General features: G+C 36.4%; 1 protein-coding gene across 1 annotated transcript; it reads left to right on the top strand.

The window, feature by feature from the left end:
• Nucleotides 1–1,727: 1,727 nt before the first annotated feature.
• On the top strand, nucleotides 1,728–23,366 carry creb3l3b (cAMP responsive element binding protein 3-like 3b). Its single transcript, XM_083524721.1, has 10 exons — nucleotides 1,728–1,886; nucleotides 5,991–6,107; nucleotides 6,431–6,752; nucleotides 10,939–11,072; nucleotides 15,296–15,406; nucleotides 16,409–16,515; nucleotides 17,008–17,076; nucleotides 18,559–18,643; nucleotides 20,615–20,711; nucleotides 22,612–23,366. The coding sequence occupies exons 1-10, from the start codon at nucleotides 1,866–1,868 to the stop codon at nucleotides 22,857–22,859; spliced, it is 1,311 nt and encodes a 436-aa protein (XP_083380847.1). The 5' UTR covers nucleotides 1,728–1,865; the 3' UTR covers nucleotides 22,860–23,366.

The raw sequence follows: 23,366 nt of genomic DNA on the forward strand, positions 1-23,366 counted from the left end.
CCAAATTGTTACCACAAAGCTGGAGGCACTCAACATTTTTGCATTCAACTGAACTTGAACTGTTGAACTGAACTGTTCCAGTATTTCAATGCCTCTGTGCACAAAGTGAGCTCCTTACAGATATGGTTTACAGGCTTTGGAGAGGAAGATCTTCATTTCCTTATTCGTTCATCACATAGAGGCCAAACATTGAAATATTGTTGTAATGTGTAATGTGGGCAAAAGATTGCTGAGCTATACAAAATAAGTAGTGGCTATGGAAATGACGATAGGAAATGCCAATTTTTATCATAAGGGCAATAATTTAGAAAGTTTTAGTCAAATGGAAATGTTATTAATCAACCTGGAATTATTATTAAAATTGGCTTCAGATTCACCATGTTTCTAAACAAGATAAAGCATTGAGTAAATATACTGTATATGAGAATGAGAATACTTTCAAGATTCAAAATTAGTCAATTCACTCTATACTTATATATAATTTTTTTTTATGTGTGTAGCAACTTCCAAATCTATGTAACAATGTACCTGAACAATAGGCAAAAAAAATCTGTAAATTGGAACACTGGATGGGCAGAATCTGTCAAAACAGATTCAAACAGACAAACAGTCAGGACCAGGATAAAATCATGATAACAAAAGGTTTGGTATGTATAGTTCACAGATTCATGGACAATACTTTATCCTGACTGAATGCATAATGATTGCATGTACAGTATAGCCGGTAGTGATTATTGTGAAAAATTGAAATATGTTTATGACTGTGATAATACTATTAAGAATCTGAGGTCTGTATGTGGTGATGTGCATTGGGAACTAAAGTTCAGGCTTTAAGGCATTTTGGGAAAGACGTTCTATATGATAAATTCAAATTCTTACAAAGGTATGACTCATCATTTGTTTATGAAATTGTGAAACTATTAGCTTACAGCATATTATCCAACTTTTATTTTTACTGTGAAGATAAACTCAATACAACACAGAGTGTTTAATGTCAAGCTTGTTCTTGATAACAGTAGGGACAAATTAATGATAAGATTATTTCCTGCTTGCACTGTTTTGGTTGATCATTTTGACCTCTTAATGACTGGAACCCCACCCAAGGCAAAAGTACAGCACAGGCAGTAAAAACTTGAACTAAATAACTAACTAGTAAATGTGTTTAGTAAATGTTGTAGGTTCCACTGTGCAAATAAAAAAACATTAAAGACGGCGAGTAAAAAAAGCATGTGAAGTATCCTGTTGTATGAAATTCATCATGAATTCATGATGATTCTTTTATTTTATTTTTTTTACATAATTATTATAATAATTACATAGTGTGGCAGGTAGTGATATAATAATTACATAATACATATAACAATTCATATAAATTCTAATAGTTAGTATTTAATTATTTGCTGATACATAAATGAATGCTAATACATTTATGTAGATAATTAAAAGATAATACATTCATGTATACACTATGAATGATGTCATGCCTTAACCTATAGAAAGTTTCAGTAAATGCAAACTAGGAAGAATGAAATCATCCTTTATTGCATCTGCTGAGGTTAGATAAGACGGTCAGGCTCCACCGATAAACATAAATCTTGTGCATCAACAACACAGGAGGTAGGTGTTCTTTTCTTATGACGAATGAGTCATGGTCTGAAAGGTGATGTTCCCTGTCAATCATAGCATTCTGACCAATAGTATGAAGAATCCCCACATCAATCACACAGTGATATGGTGTTTCAGACTTTACCCTAGTACACAGAGCACCTGAAAAAGGCCTAGAAGAAAACACAGAACAAAGCACTAAATGAAAGAAACTACCTAATGGATACATAAACTAGTTTCGCTAAGACAAACGTGTGAATATGACTCTGCTTCTTGACAAGGTATTGTATATTTTCAACACATTTATAATAGTTTTTCGATTAGATGTAAGGTTTCTAAAAAATAATTCTGGAGTGTCAGTATTGACCACTACACAGAAATATTTTACTAAGCAGTTTTTGCTTTTATGTTCTTCATTTACTGTACAGGAACTTGCTTACTTTTCATTTAGAATAGGAACTTGTAGGGTTTTACTTGTGAGCAGAAACTTGTTGGCCTTTAAGGAGTAGCGTAGAAGGAGTAGAAACGTGTAGGCCTTTTGTTTTGAACAGAAACTTGTAGTTGTCTTGTTTTTCAAGCTGAAACTTGTAGGACTTTTGTTTTGAGCAAAAACTTGTAAGCTTTTAGACTTTTGCCAGAACTTGAATGTGTCTAAATAACAGGCGTAGGATGAATAGGAGCAGAAACGGCCTTTTAGTTAGAAATCTATAATGTTTTTAATGTACAGGTAGTCGTCGACTTACGATCACGATTGGGATAGAGTAGGCTATATGTACAGTACTGTGAAATTATGCCGGAAGGTGGTAAAAAAATAACGTACGCCGCAGCTAGCGATTGTGGTCGTAAAGTCGAATGGCCGTAAGTTGCTTGGGTCGTAAGTCAACGACTACCTGTAGAGGGCAAACCAACAGCAAGATCATAAACACTAGAGAGACAACTTACCAGCTTAATAAACTCTAATAATGTTAATGGAAAATGTATATTTTTTCGTAGTGAAAGTGTCCAAACAATAATCATAAATTACAGTAAACTTTCTTTCGGCTTCTCCCGTTAGGGGTCGCCACAGCGGATCATCCGCATGTTTAATTTGGCACATGTTTTTACACTGGATGCCCTTCCTAACGCAACCCTCCCCATTTATCCGGGCTTGGGACCGGCACTAAGAGTGGCTGGGGTTCCCTGACCGGGGATCAAACCCGGACCGCAGCATTGAGAGCGCCGCATCCTAACCACTAGACCACCAGGGGACCCAATAATCATAAATTACAGTAATGTATGTAAATAAGGATGTAGAAACTATGGAATTTCAGAATGTGTGAGTGAGGGAACAAAGCCAGCAGAGAGAAGATTATTAGCGACTCTTGGTTCAATTCAGTGAAAAGACACTGAAGCAGTCAGTGGCAAGATAACAACGCTTTTAGTGCCTTCAAGGTTTCATGGTTAGAAATCGATCTGACAGGTAGAAAGAAGGAAGGTTAGGTTTCCGAAAATGTGTGTGACCAAATTAAAATGGAGTGAATGATCTGAAGTCAATTGTGATGTGGAGGTAGATGAACCAAAGGAAAGATCAGATGAACAAGTCTTGATAAAGGAGGTTAAGACAGAGTTGGCAGTAATGCTTATAATATATTAAAAATAAGCCCCCCTTTAAAACATTTCTGGTAGCAATGAAAGGTAATGTTAACCCTATTTAAGTAAGTAATATTTTGAGTAAGTAAGGTTGAGTAAGTTACAAATGCACACAAGAGAAAACGTTATTTACATTTTCGTTTGTGGAATTTGGCACACGCCCTTATTCAGAGCGACCTACAATTTTCTGAGCAGTTGAAGGATAAGGACCTGTCTTAAGGGCCCAGGAGCATTGAGCTTGATAGTGCTGGGCTTCAAACTCTATAATCTTATTAGTTCATTAGTACATTTAACCCCTTCACTTACTACAAAGATGTATGCAATATTATGACACATCAGCCTATAATATATACAATTGTTTTGTTATTGACCAGATGCCTTTGTTTGAAATTGTATGTGAAATGGTCGGTTGAGCCTTCAGTCAACTGCAAGTAACGATGCAAAGGCCCAAAGAATGTAACAGCTGTGCTACCATTGTACACGAAAGATAAACGTTATCAATCTGAGCTTTGCATGATCAGTACAGTATGCATGCTGTAGGACTGCTGGCTAGGCAGAAGATAACATTCAGCTTCCAAAAACAAAGCAGTACACTTCTGTTTTAAAAGCTTAGGTGACCTTCATGTGATTAATCCCCAGTTGCTAAACTTTTTGTATTGTCCATGAAGGTTTTGTGCAAAATCAACAGTTTTGGTTTAAAAAGTTTATTAGTAATTTTGCAATACAATTATTCGCCGTGATCTTCGTGACATTTTAATGCATTGCCTGTCTTTAAAAGATGTTTTTTTTTATACTATTATTGTATACTATTATTAGAAAAACAAAATTAACTAATACTATAAAGTCTACAATCATTGCCAGAGCAAAAATCATTTAATAATTATTTATATTTATTACTTATATTAATTAAAGGCAACACATATTTAGTTGGCAAAGCACTGAAGGTGTGTAGGCACCCTATTGTTATTCTAACATTTCTTTTTTTTCCCTTATTCTCCTTCTTCTACCTCCTCCTTTTCTTCTTCTTCTTCTTCTACTTCCTCTTTTTCTTCTTCTTCTTCTTCTTCTTCTTCTTCTTCTTTCTCTCTTATTATTATTCTTATTCTTTTTCTGCTGCTGTCTATGTTTTCTATGTGAGCCCATAGAACCTTTCGGCAATATGAGATGAAATTTGACAGATTAGTGAGGGTCTACAGAACTGAGTGCTGCCATCATTCTAGGGACATCATACAGTTAGATTTCAGTTTCATTTGGAAGTAAATGTATGATCAAAATTTGGAAGTATAAACCCCAGACCTACCTGGATTCCCTAGACCAAGACAAGTTATGCCTCTGTTGTCCTGTGATTGCTGACCACAATTGTAGCGCATTTGTGAATGTGCAAATTTGTCTTAAAGTTAATAAGATAAAAACACAGCTTGACAAATTGGACAAATTTGAAATTACTGACCATTACAACTTTCTGGCCCCATACATGTTAATCAAGAATTCTTTATCGAAAATCTCACCTAATTAGATTATATTTTAGCTAAAAATATTTTTAAAAAGCTGTTAATTATAAGATTGTTATTCATTTTAAATGGAATCTTAGTCATGAACTTTATGACAATGGTTCCTTTTTTTTGTAAGAGATGAAAGAGAGATCTTCATTCTGCAAATACAGAAGCACAGATAAGTGGGATATATAAAAACAAATATGATAATATTGCAATCTTTCTGCTAAGGTCATTCTTTTGAAATTCATTCAATTTGCTAAAAGATTCCAGCAGATCCAGAAGTTATAGATGCTTCTATCCATGAATTCAGTCAATACAGAACACATAAAACTGCTGAAATGGCACTGTAATCTCTAACAGATGTCTGCTGTGAACCATGAGTTAAATGCAGTTTCCTTTTTTCACCTATAATATCAGTGTGTGAGATTTGTGACAGCTGCTGTGCAGAACATGATGCAATTTTGGCCTGTCACACTAATGATATCACAGAAACCACATTCTGTCAGATGAGTATTAACGATCAAACTGAAACCATTTCTTGTAGAAACTACGAGCAGTAAAAGAGTGGCAAGAGATTTGCTCAATCGTGGCATCTCCGATAACACAGAGGATCTATGTGGCTCATACTCTGCAATCAGAAATCTATTGACACATCTAGTTCAAGATAAGAAATGTGTAAAGGTGTGAAACGAATGCTGTATACTTTTCTTTTTTTAGGATGCATACATTTCTTACATTCTTTTTGCTTTTGTCTCTTCTCGCTGATGCAACATTACTTCAATCTATGTAGATGAAAGTAATATGGCATGTCAGTGGATGCCAATAAATGTGTTCTAAATATGCTTAGTAACATAATTTTTGATTCACATTAGCCATATGATATTCAATTGGCACGGATAATAATCATTTCTCATTGTCAGTTGTGTCCGATGTTCTTAAAACAGGACACATTTGTCAGTGCTCTTGATAATAAGGAAGATGAATGATGGATTTATGTATCAGGAAATTGTATAAGGTCTAATAAAAAAGTAAGGTATCAGGTTATGACTCATTCTTTTGTTTATTTTGGGAACATGAACATAGAATACATAATGAAACCATTTCTGTAAAGATTCTGTTGCCTTGTTTGTGGGTTCATGCCTAAAATTAATCATGCAGTTTTTAAACTATATTGTGTTCAGTTTTCTATTCAAATAAGGGACAGCTTTTGTAAAGCTTCTAGTCAGCTATAACCGATTTTTTTGTTTCTGTCACTCTCAGTGTTTCAATGGGATGGAACTCTTAGATCTCCTCTTTGAGCAGGCTCATGAGAACTTGGTTCCTGGAGAGCCCGAGGGTGGCCATGTTAACCTGGCCTGGCCATTCCCGGATCAAAGTGTGAGTATATCAGCATGCGATAAGTCTAAAGTGAAAGTTTCAATAACTTCTGCATAGAATAAGCGAAGTTTTTACAATGTGGAGATCTTGCGCTTTAATCCTCCAGTTCCGTTTCTTTTAAACAAGTCAGCAGTGATGTCATCCTTTAAGCAAAACAAGGGCTGATTCACAGAGAGTGTAGTGGGTGCAGTGTCTCTTCATCCACTCGCCTTTTGAGGGAAAAAAAATCTTTGAAAACAGCCTTGGATCATTATGAGGGTCTGACCTACTTCTGTGTATCTGTTACGTCCATGTGTTTCATGTGCACGTGTATGTTCCTGCAGTTACTGTCCAACAGTGATGGAGCCGATCAGTTCCTGGACTCTTTGCTGAATGCATGTGAAAGTGCATCAGGGTCTAGCTCACCCCTCTGGGCACCATCCCCCTGCGACAGTGGCATCAGTGACGATCCCTTTTCAGACCATTTGGACAGTCCTCCTCCTCCTCCTCCTCCTTCCTCCAACCTGCTCCTGGGCTCCTGCTTTGTCTCGCAGCACCAACATCTTCTTGCTGTTTCTTCTCCTGCTCCTTCTCTTCCCCAACTACAGCAGCAGCACTCCGGATGGGCCTCAAGCTCAGCAGAACGAGATGTTTCCATTAATCTTGGTAAGATTCGACGGATGTTTTAAAGTAGTAAAAGTTCAAAGCAGAGCAATAGTTCATTATCCATGAACCCGCTGATTACTCGCTTGTAAATCATTGCTTATTATACATAATGTGTGATCGGATTGTATTTGACAACATTCTACAAGTCACAACATATTTAAAAACAAAACAAATCCATCTCATCATTCAATTCAAAAGCTATCAAAAACCTACCACTTCCAAATCTACAACATCGTACACTGCTTATGTGAGAGTCAAAATTGAAGAGGAAACATTTAACCATGAATCTTTTCAAGTTTTTAATACTTTAATCAACATGGGCATGGACAAATATGGATTCTTAATGCAAATGTATGTTTATTATTAGCAAAACCAGACTCAACATAGAGCATGAAGACTAGACATGTTTCGAAGGTCATAGATGTTTTTCGAAGAACTTGTTCATGTCTATTAAACACATAAAAAAAAAGAACAGAAATACCAGTTTCCCATTACTTCTCTTTCTCTGCACAGGGAAGCTCGTAAAATACTCTTGTGAATGTTAAAAAGTAATTATGGTGTTTTAAATTACTCTCTCTCTCTCTCTCTCTCTCTCTCCTCTCTCTCTCTCTCTCTCTCTCTCTCTCTCTTCCCCCCCCCCCTCTCTCTCCCCCCCCCCTCTCTCTCGCTCTCTTCCCCCCTCTCTCCCCCCCTCTCTCCCCCCCCTATCTCTCTCTCTCTCTTCCCCCCCCTTCTCTCTCTCTCTCTCTCTCTCTCTCTCTCTCTCTCTCTCTCTCTCTCTCTCTCTCTCTCTCTATATATATATAAATATATATATATATATATATATATATATATAAAAATACACACACATAATTAATTATACTACATACAATACAATATAATATATGTACATATTTATTTTTTGGTTTTTATTTAAAATAAATAAATTGTTACAATTGTCATTATGGGAAATTTTTGGTAGAATTTTGAGGAAAAAATTATTTTAATCCTTTTTGGAATAAGGGTGTAACGACAAAATGCGGAAAAAGTCAAGAGCTGTGAATATTTTTTGCATTACAGTGCATTACTTTGAACATCTCATTCCACATTGTCTTTATTTGCTGTTATAATAACCTCCACTATTCTGGAGAGATGTTTCTCTACATTTTTTAAGTGTACAGGCCTTGTGGAGATTTGTGCTCATTCAGAAAAAGGGTGTTAGTAAAGCCATGCAATGATGTAGGGTGAGGAGGCCTGGGCCGCAGTCAGCGTTCCAATTCATCCCAATGGTGTTTAATGGTATTGAGGTCAGAGCTCTATGGATGAGAGACAGGAACATTGTTGTAATTTATAATGATTACTAATCACTAATTAACAAATTCTGAAGTTTTGCCCTGCGTATTGTTATAGTATAAAATAAGTAAGATTTGCCCCACATCTGTGATATCACCCTCAATTTTTTTCATCTTATCTTTATCCTAATGTGTAGTGTCATGCGATGATAGTTACAATGGGAATGCAGAAAAGGACTGAGCATGCATCCTGGGAAAATCCCTGTGCTTTATAACAAGTTCATTCGATTTAGACCCTTACAAAACCTCATGATGGCATTGAGGCCTGCTGCATCTTTTCTTGTCTACTTTTCCTTTAAGCAAACAGACAATATCTGCAAATCTTTGATATCAGTCCCTTAAAATCTTGCATGGTTGCAGAAATAAGAGTCATGCAATCACTTTTTATTCATGATTAATGTTTTTTTGTAGGTAAGAAATTTTTTAAATTGTGGGTGGAAAAAACATTAGTTTTGTTTGTAGCTTTTAATTGATAAACTGGGCCTAATCAGTGTTTCATTAAATTAAGTGGGAAGCAGAAACTGTTACATAAAATAATCTTCATGAAAACCATGCACACAACAAAGAGAGAATAAATATATAGTGAATTGTAGAACAGGAATCACAGCAAACATGGAAGATAATCCTGTGACAAAGAGTGCTGTGAAATGTGAGATAAAGGTGATAATAAAGGATGACAAGGAACAGATGTGAGTGATTGGCGACATGTGACAGTCCTGTGAGTCAGTACAATTGCTGATCGGAATAATCATTCTTATCCATTATAAATAAAACTCATAAATCCCGAGACCGTGTAATCTAATCTCATCTAATCAAATGTAATCTAATCTGAAGCTAATAAATAATATATATGATTATCTTGGCACTTTACTCGTATTCTTATTGGAATTAAGACGTAAAAAAAAAAACCCAACAACAACATATATATATATACAGTGAGGAAAATAAGTATTTGAACACCCTGCTATTTTGCAAGTTCTCCCACTTAGAAATCATGGAGGGGTCTGAAATTGTCATCGTAGGTGCATGTCCACTGAGAGAGACATAATCTAAAAAAAAAATCCAGAAATCACAATGTATGATTTTTTAACTATTTATTTGTATGATACAGCTGCAAATAAGTATTTGAACACCTGAGAAAGTCAATGTTAATATTTGGTACAGTAGCATTTGTTTGCAATTATAGAGGTCAAACGTTACCTGTAGTTTTTCACCAGGTTTGCACACACTGCAGGAGGGATTTTGGCCCACTCCTCCACACAGATCTTCTCTAGATCAGTCAGGTTTCTGGCCTGTCGCTGAGAAACACGGAGTTTGAGCTTCCTCCAAAGATTCTCTATTGGGTTTAGGTCTGGAGACTGGCTAGGCCACGCCAGAACCTTGATATGCTTCTTACAGAGCCATTCCTTGGTTATCCTGGCGGTGTGCTTCGGGTCATTGTCATGTTGGAAGACCCAGCCTCGACCCATCTTCAATGCTCTAACTGAGGGAAGGAGGTTGTTCCCCAAAATCTCGCAATACATGGCCCCGGTCATCCTCTCCTTAATACAGTGCAGTTGCCCTGTCCCATGTGCAGAAAAACACCCCCAAAGCATGATGCTACCACCCCCATGCTTCACAGTAGGGATGGTGTTCTTGGGATGGTACTCATTCTTCTTCCTCCAAACACGTTTAGTGGAATTATGACCCAAAAGTTCTATTTTGGTCTCATCTGACCACATGACTTTCTCCCATGACTCCTCTGGATCATCCAAATGGTCATTGGCAAACTTAAGACGTGCCTGGACATGTGCTGGTTTAAGCAGGGGAACCTTCCGTGCCATGCATGATTTCAAACCATGACGTCTTAGTGTATTACCAACAGTAACCTTGAAAACGGTGGTCCCAGCTCTTTTCAGGTCATTGACCAGCTCCTCCCGTGTAGTTCTGGGCTGATTTCTCACCTTCCTTAGGATCATTGAGACCCCACGAGGTGAGATCTTGCATAGAGCCCCAGTCCGAGGGAGATTGACAGTCATGTTTAGCTTCTTCCATTTTCTAATGATTGCTCCAACAGTGGACCTTTTTTCACCAAGCTGCTTGGCAATTTCCCCATAGCCCTTTCCAGCCTTGTGGAGGTGTACAATTTTGTCTCAAGTGTCTTTGGACAGCTCTTTGGTCTTGGCCATGTTAGTAGTTGGATTCTTACTGATTGTATGGGGTGGACAGGTGTCTTTATGCAGCTAACGACCTCAAACAGGTGCATCTAATTTAGGATAATAAATGTAGTGGAGGTGGACATTTTAAAAGCAGACTAACAGGTCTTTGAGGGTCAGAATTCTAGCTGATAGACAGGTGTTCAAATACTTATTTGAAGCTGTATCATACAAATAAATAGTTTAAAAATCATATATTGTGATTTCTGGATTTTTTTTTTTAGATTATGTCTCTCACAGTGGACATGCACCTACGATGAGCATTTCAGACCCCTCCATAATTTCTTAATGGGAGAACTTGCAAAATAGCAGGGTGTTCAAATACTTATTTTCCTCACTGTATATATATATATATATATATATATAATTAAAAATAATATTATTGGGGAAAATATATATTTTTAATGTAGATGTACATATTGAATAATATGTATATCAATAATATAATAATGAATACTACAGAGTTTTTATCTTTATTTATTATTTTATTTTCATAGATTTTTTTTTATAGTTTTTTTTATATTTAAATAGCAGCAGCACACCATAACAAATTCCTTGAACATGCAACACATGATAATAATGATGGTAATAAAGATGGTTATGATTTTGAAAAAATTGTAATACCTGTGTGTGTGTTTGTGTGTGTGTTTCTCATAGAAGCCTGGGAATCGAGTATGTCCTACAATTCAATGGATTCTCAGTGTGTGCCAACAACAAATCTGTGCCCTGAAGCCTCTTCAGCTTTCCAGCTCAGCGTGAAGGACCTGCTCCTCTCTAATTTAGGAGAACCTGTAAGTGTGCTTCTTTTGCTCAACACAAACCTTGCCTACCTTTTATGTACACCAGTATATAGTAAGATCCATAAGTATCTGGACTTATTTTTTCATTTTGCCTTTGTGCGGCACCACGATAGATTAGAAATAATCAAGATGTGATTAAAGTGTAAACTTTTTTTTCATTAAAAAAGTGTATTGCATCAATCATTAATAAAAAAAAATACAATCATTTTAACATCGTACTTCCATTTTAACTTATGAAACTGACTAAATATGTAGTGTATTTTACATTAGGGTTTCCCAAAACATTCATATCTGTCGGATTCTGAATTAAATTAGAAGTATGTTCTGACTTAGGAAAATGATCAGGAAAAGATAGAGGACTTATTTCTTTTTTCTGAATGCAATCTTTATTCCTCCAGAAGCACTTAAAAAAAAAACAGTGGCATAAATTCCATCCCTTGAAATGGTTGCCATGACAGTAAAAACTTCTCAATCGCAGTATTTTGTTTCAAATACCCACCTGATCTGTGAATTTTTCCTGCAAGCATTTAAAAAACTTGTATCTGATATAAAAAAAAAAAAAAAAAAACGAATCAGCTTTTTCTTTGATTATTGGTAAATTGCTGATTAATTATTATTATATAATTCGATAACTTGCCTGTTATGAGGTTTACATTTTACAGTAGCATAGAGTGAGGAAGAAATTAAATAGAAAGCTGAGTCGAGAGACTGTACCAGACACATGACACATGAGCATGTAAATGTGCATCTATTCATTGCAAAACTAGAGCTATTCTGAGTAACTGGTAATTATGTACGAGTGAGAAGCATGCCTGTCAGAACTGCTGGAATATTTAGATGCATTCAGACAGCAGAAATGATGCACAGATCAATGAGCTTTGAGCTTTTTTATATTCAGTTCCATACTCATTTGATATTCTATGTAGTTTGATGCAAGTGGAGGTATTTAAAATCTCCTAAAAAGAGCAGACAGAACAGACATAATCCAAAGACAGCAAAAATTCAGGCAAACACCATGTCCTAGGACAGGCAAGAGCAAAACGTAAAAACCAGAATGAGTTCAAAACCTGAAAGTGAATTAACAACAGACTGTTATAGTGTCGTATACTTTGCAATGAAAGGGCGGAGTAAGCGTCTTTAAATTTTGCAAGTGTGATTGATTCAAGGTGTGTGAGATCAGTAATCAGGGAAATGTGAACATGAACAATAGGTTCGTGTTTTTTTTTTTCGGTCCCTGTGTTTGTAGGCCACATTGTCAACTGGGAATTGTGGATTCTGGCTATGACAATACTCTAATCATTTCACAAGATTTGCTAAAAAAGATACCAAGCTCTCGTCTTTTAGCCACTTTGTCAAACTAAACTTTGGAGAGCAATCTTTGATATATATATATATATATTATACTTGCATGCTCAAACTTTTGTTTATCATCGGATGCTGAACTCCGAATGTACTTTGCACTTTTTACAGTCTGACTTTATGTAAAGTCTCTTATACTGTACCTTTAGGGTTCCAGATGAATTATTCAGCCATCTTTACTTTAACTACTTTGAACATCCTTTGTACCCGTCCCAGATTTCCTCCCTCTTTAATGTTAAAATAAGCTCCACTCTTCTGGGAGGACTTTCCACCAGACTTTGCGGCACAGTTTTTTTTTTATTCAAGAGCATCATAACCAAGATCATTAGTGATCACTGTAGGGTGAGGAATTCTGGGGTGCTGTCAGTGTTCCAGTTCATAGCACATGTATTTAGTAGGGTTGAGTGAGAACCGTGTATTGGACACTCAAGTTCTTTCGGTTGATTTCTTTCATTGCCAAATCACGTTTTCATGAAGTTTGGTTTGCGATTATACTTATTTCATTAAAAGGTGGAAAAATAAGTCATCAAGTGGTGCTTGATGGCGGACCTAACGATATTTGCTTGCCTAAAATAATCTCACACACACACACACACACACACACACACACACACACACACACACACACACACACACACACACACACACACACACACTCAAACCATTTAATTCCTCTGCTAAAACCTGCATTTTTGCAGGGACACTGCCTACAAATGTGTGCAATTTTTAATCCCATTAAATTGGATGCTAAATAAATTTATTGCACAGATGACAGTCTACAATTACTTCCTCTCTACCCTATCATTTAAAAAAAATAAATAAACAAACGAAACACCAGCATAAGCTTGTTAGCTCGGTCATCAGCTACTCTCAATCTGTCTCGCTGTCACCTGGATTCATTATCATTTTGGATTTGAACCCGTTTTAGATAGTCTTGGCTGCTCCCCATGTCATTATTTGAAAAGGTCTTGTCACAGCAGCTGTATGCTGCCACATTTGGCCCAGACAACCTTCAGCAGAGTGTAGCGCATTCACAAATTTACATACCGTCGCTATAAGATACAGAGCTAAACAAAACAAAGCAAATGTGCACATGTGCTACATTTGATGTTAATAAGCATCACAAGGCTACCAAGTCTCATAAGTGTACAGTTAAGAAATGTAACCTGGAGAGCAGATGTTCCAGTGACTCAAGGGGATGGTTGGTGTTCAAGCTTTTTCACATCGAATAGAATGCCTGTGTAAATGTTTTCTGGCTCAAGATTAAATTTTTATTTATTTTAGAGAAGATGAGAGCAAGCCGTCTCTCTTCTGACATATCAGAAAATTATACCTTTTCCTAAGAGACGGTAATGCACACTTCAAAGCCGAAACTAGTGGAAGTTTTGTAGTGAAGCATATTTTACAGAGAAGAGGGATCACATGTATGTACACATAAAGCAGGTGCAGGTTTAATGCATGCTGCTCTATTTGGATATGGAAATGTAACAGCACAGGAAAATGTTATCGGAAAATAATCAACTTGAATAACTGATGCGAGTTAATTTTACTACAACAAATGGTTGATTACTAAGGGTTTTATTCCAGTTATACCACATTATAACATATTAACAAATAACACTGTTTAATTATTATTATTTTTTTTTTAAGTCCTTTATCTTCAAGTCCTTGTATGTCATGTTACAGTGCAATTCAAAAGACCCCATAGCCTTTAAACTTGGCCCCCATGGACTCGATTTCTCATACTACATTACATTACAAAACCATACTACACAACTCTCATTCACCCTCAAAGTGAAAGTGAATGAACACACCCTTTTTCCAAACACACTCATAGTTTTAAAGGTTTTGTTTATGCCGTTGTGAAGTATATGCTCAGCTGTACATTTTTCTCCTTCCCAAGCTAATTATTCGGTGCTTGTTCTTCTGTTTTGAGTCACGTTGTTGATCCTTGCCTGACCTGCTGAATTCTGTTTTCCCATTACCTGACCTTTGCTTGTTCTAGAATCTGATCTTGATTCTCAATTTGGACTTGTGACCTTGTGTTTTATTAACAGTTATTAAATCTGTTGCAACACTGCAATCTGTTTCACTACAACACTGGATAAGTTGTTAATATAGAAGGAAAAATACATCCTAATCAATCGGAAATTCCAAGGCCCTTTGGTATCATAGCTAATAGTAAATTATGAAATAACATGAACTAAGTAAAAGTTGCATATTATGGCCCCTGGGGACCCATTATTAAATGATAATCCATATATATAAATGCTTAACCATATATCTAAAAAAAATAAATAAATAAAAAAATAAAAATAAAATCGCTAAGTATAAGGTGGTATCAAAAAGATCACCTTCAAAATAGTCCCCTTGCACAGTAGAATAAATCGCTCCCAGCATTCCTGCCACTTCTGGAACTTTTTCGAAGCGTGTCAAAACCTTCTTTTATTAGCAATGGATCTCCGCATTGGCACAAAAAAATGGTGACCTTCGAGCTGGATCTTCATCCCTGGGAAGAGGGCGAAGTCCGCTGACACCAAATCTGGTGGGTGTGGGAGAGAGGTTATGTTGTTTCCAGCGAAAAACTTTGACAGAGTGTGCACATGGTCAGAATAGCCGACGTGGTAAGACACATGGTCAGAATAGCAACAGTTGCACAGCTCCCGATGTTCACAGGACGATGTCTTTTGGCACACTGATTTATGAAGCTCGGTGCTCCCTGTGACTGTGTGCAGACTTGTGCTGCCATCTGTTGGCGTGTTACAAAACTAATCTTGAATCTTTCCGATACCACCTCGTACTAGAATCGATTTTAATTGTTATCTTTGCCCTGTGTCTGTGTGTGTGTTCTACAGCCCAAGCAGCCCTCACAGAACTTGCTGGAGGAACTTGTTCTTAATGATGATGAGAAGAAACTCTTAGCCAAGGAAGGAGTGGCTCTCCCCAGCCAGCTTCCCCTCACCAAGGTAACATGTTATTTAACATATTTTTCATACATTTTTTATCTAATTTAAACCTAGTAATCATTCCAAATGTTATTAATTTGCTTGTACAAAAGGTTAATGTTCTTTAGTGAACTTTCTTTTACCTGGAAATACACACAACCCTGTGACTAATCTAAAAAACTCTGAGGTAAAAATAACCCTCATAAATACTGAAGGAAAGTGAGCAGGAATGCTTTCAACACATTACAACAAGCCACTAGGTCATAAATTACCTGTCTCACTGTCTCCAAACACACAAACACACAATACCAATCAAAGTGATGTTTTCATTGTATCGTGCGTCCACGCGTACGTTAATAAATGCAGGGTCTGTTTTTCCTTAACCCCCCCGATTGCTTTGTGAACACGCCAAAAAGAGGCCATTGTGCAATTATGTCTGGTCACTTACCTGATGAATTGTAAACCAATTATGCTTTTTGTTACTGTGAGTGTTTCAGAAGGGAAAAAAAAGTAAATAATAATTTAAGCTTATGTTAAAAAGTAAATGAAGAGTAAGGATATTATCCCAGAGCTCTGAAAACATAACACTGATCATAACACTGGCATCATTGCATCAAAGCTGATTCAACCCAATTCCGCTTGGGGCAAAACTCATCACAAGCAAAAACTATATACAGAAGGAAATGAACCCAAATAGCAAATATGAATAAGAATAATATCCAGTTAAGATGTTTGGGGTTTTAAAGTTTTTAGTTCTTGGCGTGAGATGAATCATTTCTAATCCATCATATTGGCAGATTTTCCCTTGTGGGTTCGGGAAACTTTTCTTTAATCGTGTCTGAAATATTCACAAAGCTGTGTGCAAGATTTACTTAAGTCTAGTGTAGTGCTGTTGATTTGGAGGGGAAAATATATCAACAACATTGGGTGAAGTTCGATCGTTCCATTTTTTTGATGTCCCCGGCTTTAGTGAGTACGCAAGTAAATGTGTTTGCGTGTGTGATGCTTCTGCCAATTCATTAGTATGAAGAGAAGATCCTGAAAAAGGTTCGGCGAAAGATTCGTAACAAGCAGTCTGCACAGGAGAGCAGAAAAAAGAAGAAAGAGTATCTCGATGGCCTAGAGGGAAAGTAAGTTCTTGTGCTCTTTCGCTTAATGGAAAGACAATATTAAAAGTCTGACATGAAAAAAAAAAAAAAACAAAGAAAGCAAATAAATGATGAATGGCATTGAAAAGATGTGTATGGGTGTGAATCAGCCAGATGAACTGTGAATCTGTGAAGCCAGGCTTTCTAAATGTAAGAAAGGCTTTATTGTATTGTATTTGATTTCCTGCTGCCTGACTGACTTTTAGAAGGATATGGTGTGCAATAAGAGTACAATTATGGTTTCTTAGACCCCTCATTGTGTGTTCATGTGTGATAGCACTCACAGTGAGAGATATAAGGGCAGCAGACGTGGATTAGATGAGAAGCTCAGGATGTACTGGATTTGATTCATGAATGGTTTGTGTGTCTGTGTTTGTGTGTGTGTGTCTGTGTGTGTGTGTGTGTGTGTGTGTGTGTGTGTGTTCCTGCCATAAATGTGCAAGTTATTAATAGGTGACATGATGTATTATTTAGAATGGCTGCTTGCAGTGCCCAGAATTTGGAGTTGCAGAAGAAAGTGATTCAACTGGAAAAAAACAACACGTAAGGCTCCTCAATCATACACAATCTACACATAAAAAAATCTTTAATGAGCTCATTTGCTAAAATAGCATAAGAACACTACCTATATATAAAAAATTAATAACCCAGTGATTCTGATGACTTTTTAATGGAAAGAAATTAATACACTGAATTGTATTCGAATCTATTATAAGAACACTGCAAATATAGTCCCAAGTGGCGATCTGTGGGATTCAAGCACTGTTTGCATAAAAGTTGCAAGTTCTAGTGATCGGTTCTTCAAATGACAAAATAATATGACAGCAGAATAACATTATGTATAGGTTTTGTGCGGGAGGAGGTTAAAGCATTTGCCTTTGGATCAGGGGGTTGTGCGTTCCAGTCTTAGCCATACCAGGCTGCCACTCTTGGGCCCTCAAACAAAGCCCTTACCCCCTCATGGGTACTCATTTGTGGGAATAGGGATATAGTATTCTGCTATAGACAGTCCCAAGCCCGCGTAAGGAGCAGGGTGGACGTTAGGCTAGCAACCCAACCCTGTTAGAAAACTACTATAGAAGCGGCAAGTAAGCCATCAGGCCCTTGCTGCTAAATGCGCCTCATGGTGCTAAAGGATGTAGGTCACTGGAACAGTTAAATGCCTTAAAATCCTCATAAATGATTGAGAATGCCTAAGTTTTGCTAAAGCTGCAAGTGTCAATCTGGGGGTTTCAAGCACCCCTTGCAAAAACTGATCATTGATCAGCCAAATTGCATAGACTGTATTGGTTTTGCAATGACAGGTCAATGTTTTCATTGTGAAATGCATGAAACACTTAAATGGCTTCAAAATTGATGAAATGATTAACCATTAGTCTTAGCATCCTAGCTTTGCCCAGTCCTAATAGTTCATCTATTCAGCCAATTGATTAATTTGCTGCCCTTCAACTACTTCCACCATACCCCCTGATCCTAGCTGACACTACCTAGCAAAACATGAAGGTACATCATAAAGGACATTACCAGTCTTTTAAAAATGTATAAAAGTCTTGTATAGACAATTACTGGTGTATGGCGTAAGCCTGCAGTCTCCATTTCCTCGTTGGTAAATTCACCAAACTTTTGGAAAGTAGTAAACTGGTGCTTTTGATGCCTTGGGAAATTTCTTTCTAGTACAACGATATGTCCTAAAATTCATGGTGCATGAACGCCAGCAAATCACATCACGGCAGAAGTATTCAACAACGGATCAACATTCAGTGCACCATTTTAAACTAGAAATTATTTGATGATTATTCCTACAAGCATGAAATACAAAATTAAATTGAATTCCGGATTACAATCAGCACGTCTCCGAAATACTTAAAAGAATAACCTTAAGTCAAACTTCCAGCCCGTGAAATCAATCCTGATTCACAAATCCAAAGCCACATAGGTGATTAAAGTAGTTATTTTTTTATATTACACTGAAAGAACATTTTCTCTTACTTTTTTTACTCAATCCATTTTTTTTCTCCCTCTCAGGTCTCTAATGGAACAATTACGAAGGCTACAAGCCCTGATCATGAATGGCTCTAACAAGCCTGCTCAGACTGGCACATGTATCCTGGTAAGTGACAATGTGACAAGGGATATATATATATATATATATATATATATATATATATATATATATATATATATATATATATATATATATATATATATATATATATAATTTGGTGTCACATAAAAAGCATTTTTTAAGTTTTTGTGATGTAAAACATAAATTACACTTTGAATTTTTTCAATCTTGTCATATAAAATCTCATTAAAAAAAAAAAAAAAAAAACCCCACCAGTATTCGGATGTCTTTACTTAAACAGCCTAAAAATACATGCCGGGTATTTGTAGTGTAAAACTCCAAAAATATGAAGATAGAGCTGGAATATTATGGCGCTAATATATACTGCTCTGCTCTAATGGCTTAGGGCTACAACTGTCACAAACAGTTTTACACTCCATCAGTCAACAATTGATAACCTCAACAATGATGCAACTATAATGAATGGATATTCAGTGTCATTTATATGATGACAGGGTTTCCTTTTGTATCTGGTTTCCTCCCTATACCATCTAAGATTTTTCCTTGCCACTGTTGCCTCTGGGATAAACTTACAGGGACAAATGTGTGACATTCAAATTTATATTTCATAGTCAATTTTCTATTGCTTTGGGACAATTTCCATGTTTAAAGTTCTATAAATAAATTGAGGTGAATCTTTCATATGAATTGTTTGTCATGCGTTCCCGCATTGATAAAAAGAACAGAAATCCTATACAGTGTTCATCTACTAAACAATCCTTTTAGTGATTTGAGTTTAGTCATTCATCAGATTCATCAGATTGTGAATGATGTTCCTGTTTTCCATGTACGTTTCATAATCAATAGTAAAACGATCACATTTTAAATATCAAATATAACAAAAGAAAAAGCCAGCTTTATAAAATCATGGTGCACATGGTTTGGAATGAAAGATCTTGAGTGGCCTGTTCTAGAGTTCTGATATAAGTTCTGGTATAATATACTGACAAAGGTAAACATAGTTATTATTGTCACTGGAGCTTCTCAAGCATTTATTTATAGTAACAACTCTAGGGTTTTTCCAATGCTACCAAGGGAATGTTATTGCCTAGTTTACATACTGGAAAACTACTCACATTTAATCGAAACGCATTTATATTAGATTTCCTGTGCTAGTCATTAAACATTTACACGAAACACATATCAATGTACTGTTTAATCTCTTTCACCAGTACAAGTCAGGCTGACTCATTATGATTCTAAAAGCTTGGCGCCTCCACTTGATTTTTTTTAAAACATCCCCATCCTGTTCATCCTGATATGTGGTTACCGGCAAATCCATATAATGCAATGGATGCTCATGTATGCCAGACACTACACTGCAGTTCTGACTTCATCCTTCTCCGTAGAGGCATCATGCCCTAGATGTGAAGTTTATTAATAAGTACAAGAGTAAAGCCCTCATTATCCCATAGTATTCAAGCTGCTTGATATAAGACATGAATTATGTATCAAGTGGTGTGGGAAGACTGATGTGGAAATCAAATGAGCTCGGAATGCGAAAACTTTTGCGGAACTGCAAATGCAGTACATAGTGGATGCATAGCATTTTTACATTTCTCACAATTCAGTTACATCCCCGAACAAGCTTTCTCGAGGGACGAAACAACAGGAAATAAATTAATTAGAAGTCATATAAATTGTATATGGGAATAAGAGTCTAAACCTGGGAATTTGCAACAAAGAAATGCAAATTTGAGTCAACTTTTTTTTTTAGTGCAACAAGACTATTCTGCAGCATAGAGCAGAAAAAAGCAGTGGATAAAAATAGACTGTATGAGGTGTAAATAACACCATGCGACAAACCCGAAATGTATGTATCTAACTGCAAAGAAGACTGGGATTAGCATGAAGATAGCGTAATCCACATGCTAGATGATGAGTTGATAAGAAACGGATAACGGCTACAAAGATGTTAATGCTCATATTCAATTTCCCGATCTTCCTTTCTTCTAGGTGCTACTGTTGTCTTTTTCTCTCATCCTGTTCCCCAGGCTCCAACCTCTGTCCCCCAGCAGGGCGGATGATCCAGCAGAGTTTAGCACAGCCAAAGGTACGTGTTTTGTGAACTGAAATTTTGTCAAATATCATGTTTGAAAAGCAGAATTGGAGTTCAAAGATTTTAAAATGTGGTTAACAAAAAGGGAAAATGAGGGAAATGTAAAGAATTCATTCCACCCCTGGTGCAGGAACATTTGAGACATTTCACATTTCACATGTTACCGATAAACTGAAGTGTGTGAGAAAATTACACACTGAATAAAAAATAAACTATAAAATAACTGTATCTAGCAAGGTTTTATCTTTATCATTATCATTTGGCAATTTAATTGTTATTAAACTGGCTCTTTGTGATTATGCTATGATCGTTGCCTAGTCAAAATACGAAAAGGAAATAAAAATATTTCTGTAATTCTTAGTAAAATATAGAAAACACAGTTTATATTATGACCTACTACAGTGACATCTCTGGCCACATCATATGTCACCAGTTATATTCGTATCAATTCACTTTATTTTACCAAAAGAGACAGTTGGACACAATTCAAGACAATAAATGAGCCAAGCACTTGACGGTCAAAAGCTTCTGGCCCTTTGATAGACTTGAAATTAGATTTTACAGCCTTTTAGATCTGACACACAATGCAGAAAATTTCATATTAAAATCCTTGATATAGTTTTACTGTCCTGCTTTAAATTTATCAGCGATTTTTCTTTCTTATTCTCTGACATCTAAGGTAGAAAACTATGACACACAATCGGTTTGAAAATCTTTTTGTGAATTTGTTTGTAAAACATTTACTAATATAAATTTTGACAGTTTATTAGCAGGGGTTTGTTAAAGCAACATAAAAAATTCAAAGCATGAATTATTCCAGAATTGTATTTTTTCCCATGGATCCAAATGATTTCTGTTCTCACCACAGGGAACATATTAGCAATTTAGAAAGTAATCATTTATTCAACGCATATAAGTACTGTCCAGAATATATATTATAAATGATGGCTAAAAATGAGCAAGTAGTTTTCCCAAGTAACTTGGGAGGTTTGTGAGCCATCAAATCATAGGACTGGGTTTAACTCTATAAATGACAAATGCTTGGATTGCAAATGAAATGGCTTTTAAAATGCCCTTTAATTTGGTATAATTGTAGTGTTTTTTCCAAACTAGAGTGTATTTGAGGGAATTAAAAGAAGTGGCGGTAATCGAGCTTGTGCCACAGTAACTCATATGATTATGCAGTACAGCGTGTTGTTTGTTTCATGTGACTCGGATCCCTCATGTGCTTGATCTTTACTCTGCTTTTGTTTAATCATCGCTCAAATTAGCGTGAACAGAGAGAACTACAACTACGGAATCCCAATCAGCTTTGGTCACCTACAAAAACCTACAAAAACTTTTCAGAAAAGCAAAACACCTAGTGCTACACTTTTTATCTTCTATCAAACCCCTTCAGGATCTTTTTGGTAATGGGTGAGATCAGTTGCACTGTCAAACTTGATACAGTTTCAAGTTTGTATTATTTTATGTATTATTTTATTCCTCGTCCTTACAACCAAAGCTGTCCCAGTATTTCATTTGACCATGTTTCTAATTTCAGTGTCAAAGTCTTGGCTAGTGATTTATACCCAAATTTGATGTCTGCTATGTAAATGAATGCTGATTTTTTTTTCTCTGACCCAATGGCTCGTTTCCAAGTCTCCTGCTCCCTCAAGCACTTCTGCCAATTCCAGCATGACTCATCCCATACCAGCTAATCTTGATGAGTTCTTTCAGGTACTCAGTCAGTGATAGGGGCCTGATATGTGAAATGGCCAGCATGTTCCAATCCCATAATTGGAACACTTTGGACTGAATACTGACCAGATTGGATGCCAAAGCATTTACCAAAGGTTATGAGATGACTATTAATTCACTAATGTAGTTTTCTGCTTTTATGTGTTCCCTCCAGTTCAGTCTCGCTCACTGCGCTCTGTGGTAGAGGTCCATAGTCTGCATCCAGTTTCCTCCATGGATAGGCATATGGAGACACCAACCAACATAGTTTCCATCAGGCCTGAATATGCTGATATGGACCCCCCACACCACAACCGAAGTTATGGAGATCAGGAGCATCACCATGGCGACCCGATTACTGGGCACATGGCCATGCTGGGTTGGCGTAATTTGCAGCCTTGTCATCAGAAAGACAGGAAATGATGTCCTACATCAACTGATTAGACAATCTTTTTGCACTTCTATGTTGTTGTTGTTTTTTTTGACAATTTTAGTTTTGCTTGAAAAAATTCTTGTTTGTGTTTTTTGCAGAACCTGAAAACCAAAGTTCAAACAAAAGCAGTGTCATGTTCAATTACAGAGACTTCAGTAAATTGATCTCATGGTCTCATTATACTTACAAAATTGCCATCTTGCCTTTTTCTATTTGCATTATTTGCGTTGTCTGAATCAGTTCATTGTCAACCACTGGCTCACGTTAGCTGTGTATCAAAACTGATAACTAGTCCAGATGGAGTCATCAGGGCTCACAAAGAACAAGGATGAGGTGTAATTCTTTAGCACATTAAATTATAGAGTTCTTGTATCAGGACTAAATGAACAGGAAATTAGATCTTCCTCTCATAAACCATGAATAATAAAGCAAATCAATTTAAACCAAACACAGCAAAACAGTAGAGATCAATAGAAATAGAAAAGCAACAAGAAAAA

Source organism: Silurus aristotelis (genome assembly GCF_946808225.1).
Source record: "Silurus aristotelis genome assembly, chromosome: 22".
NCBI lineage: Eukaryota > Metazoa > Chordata > Actinopteri > Siluriformes > Siluridae > Silurus > Silurus aristotelis.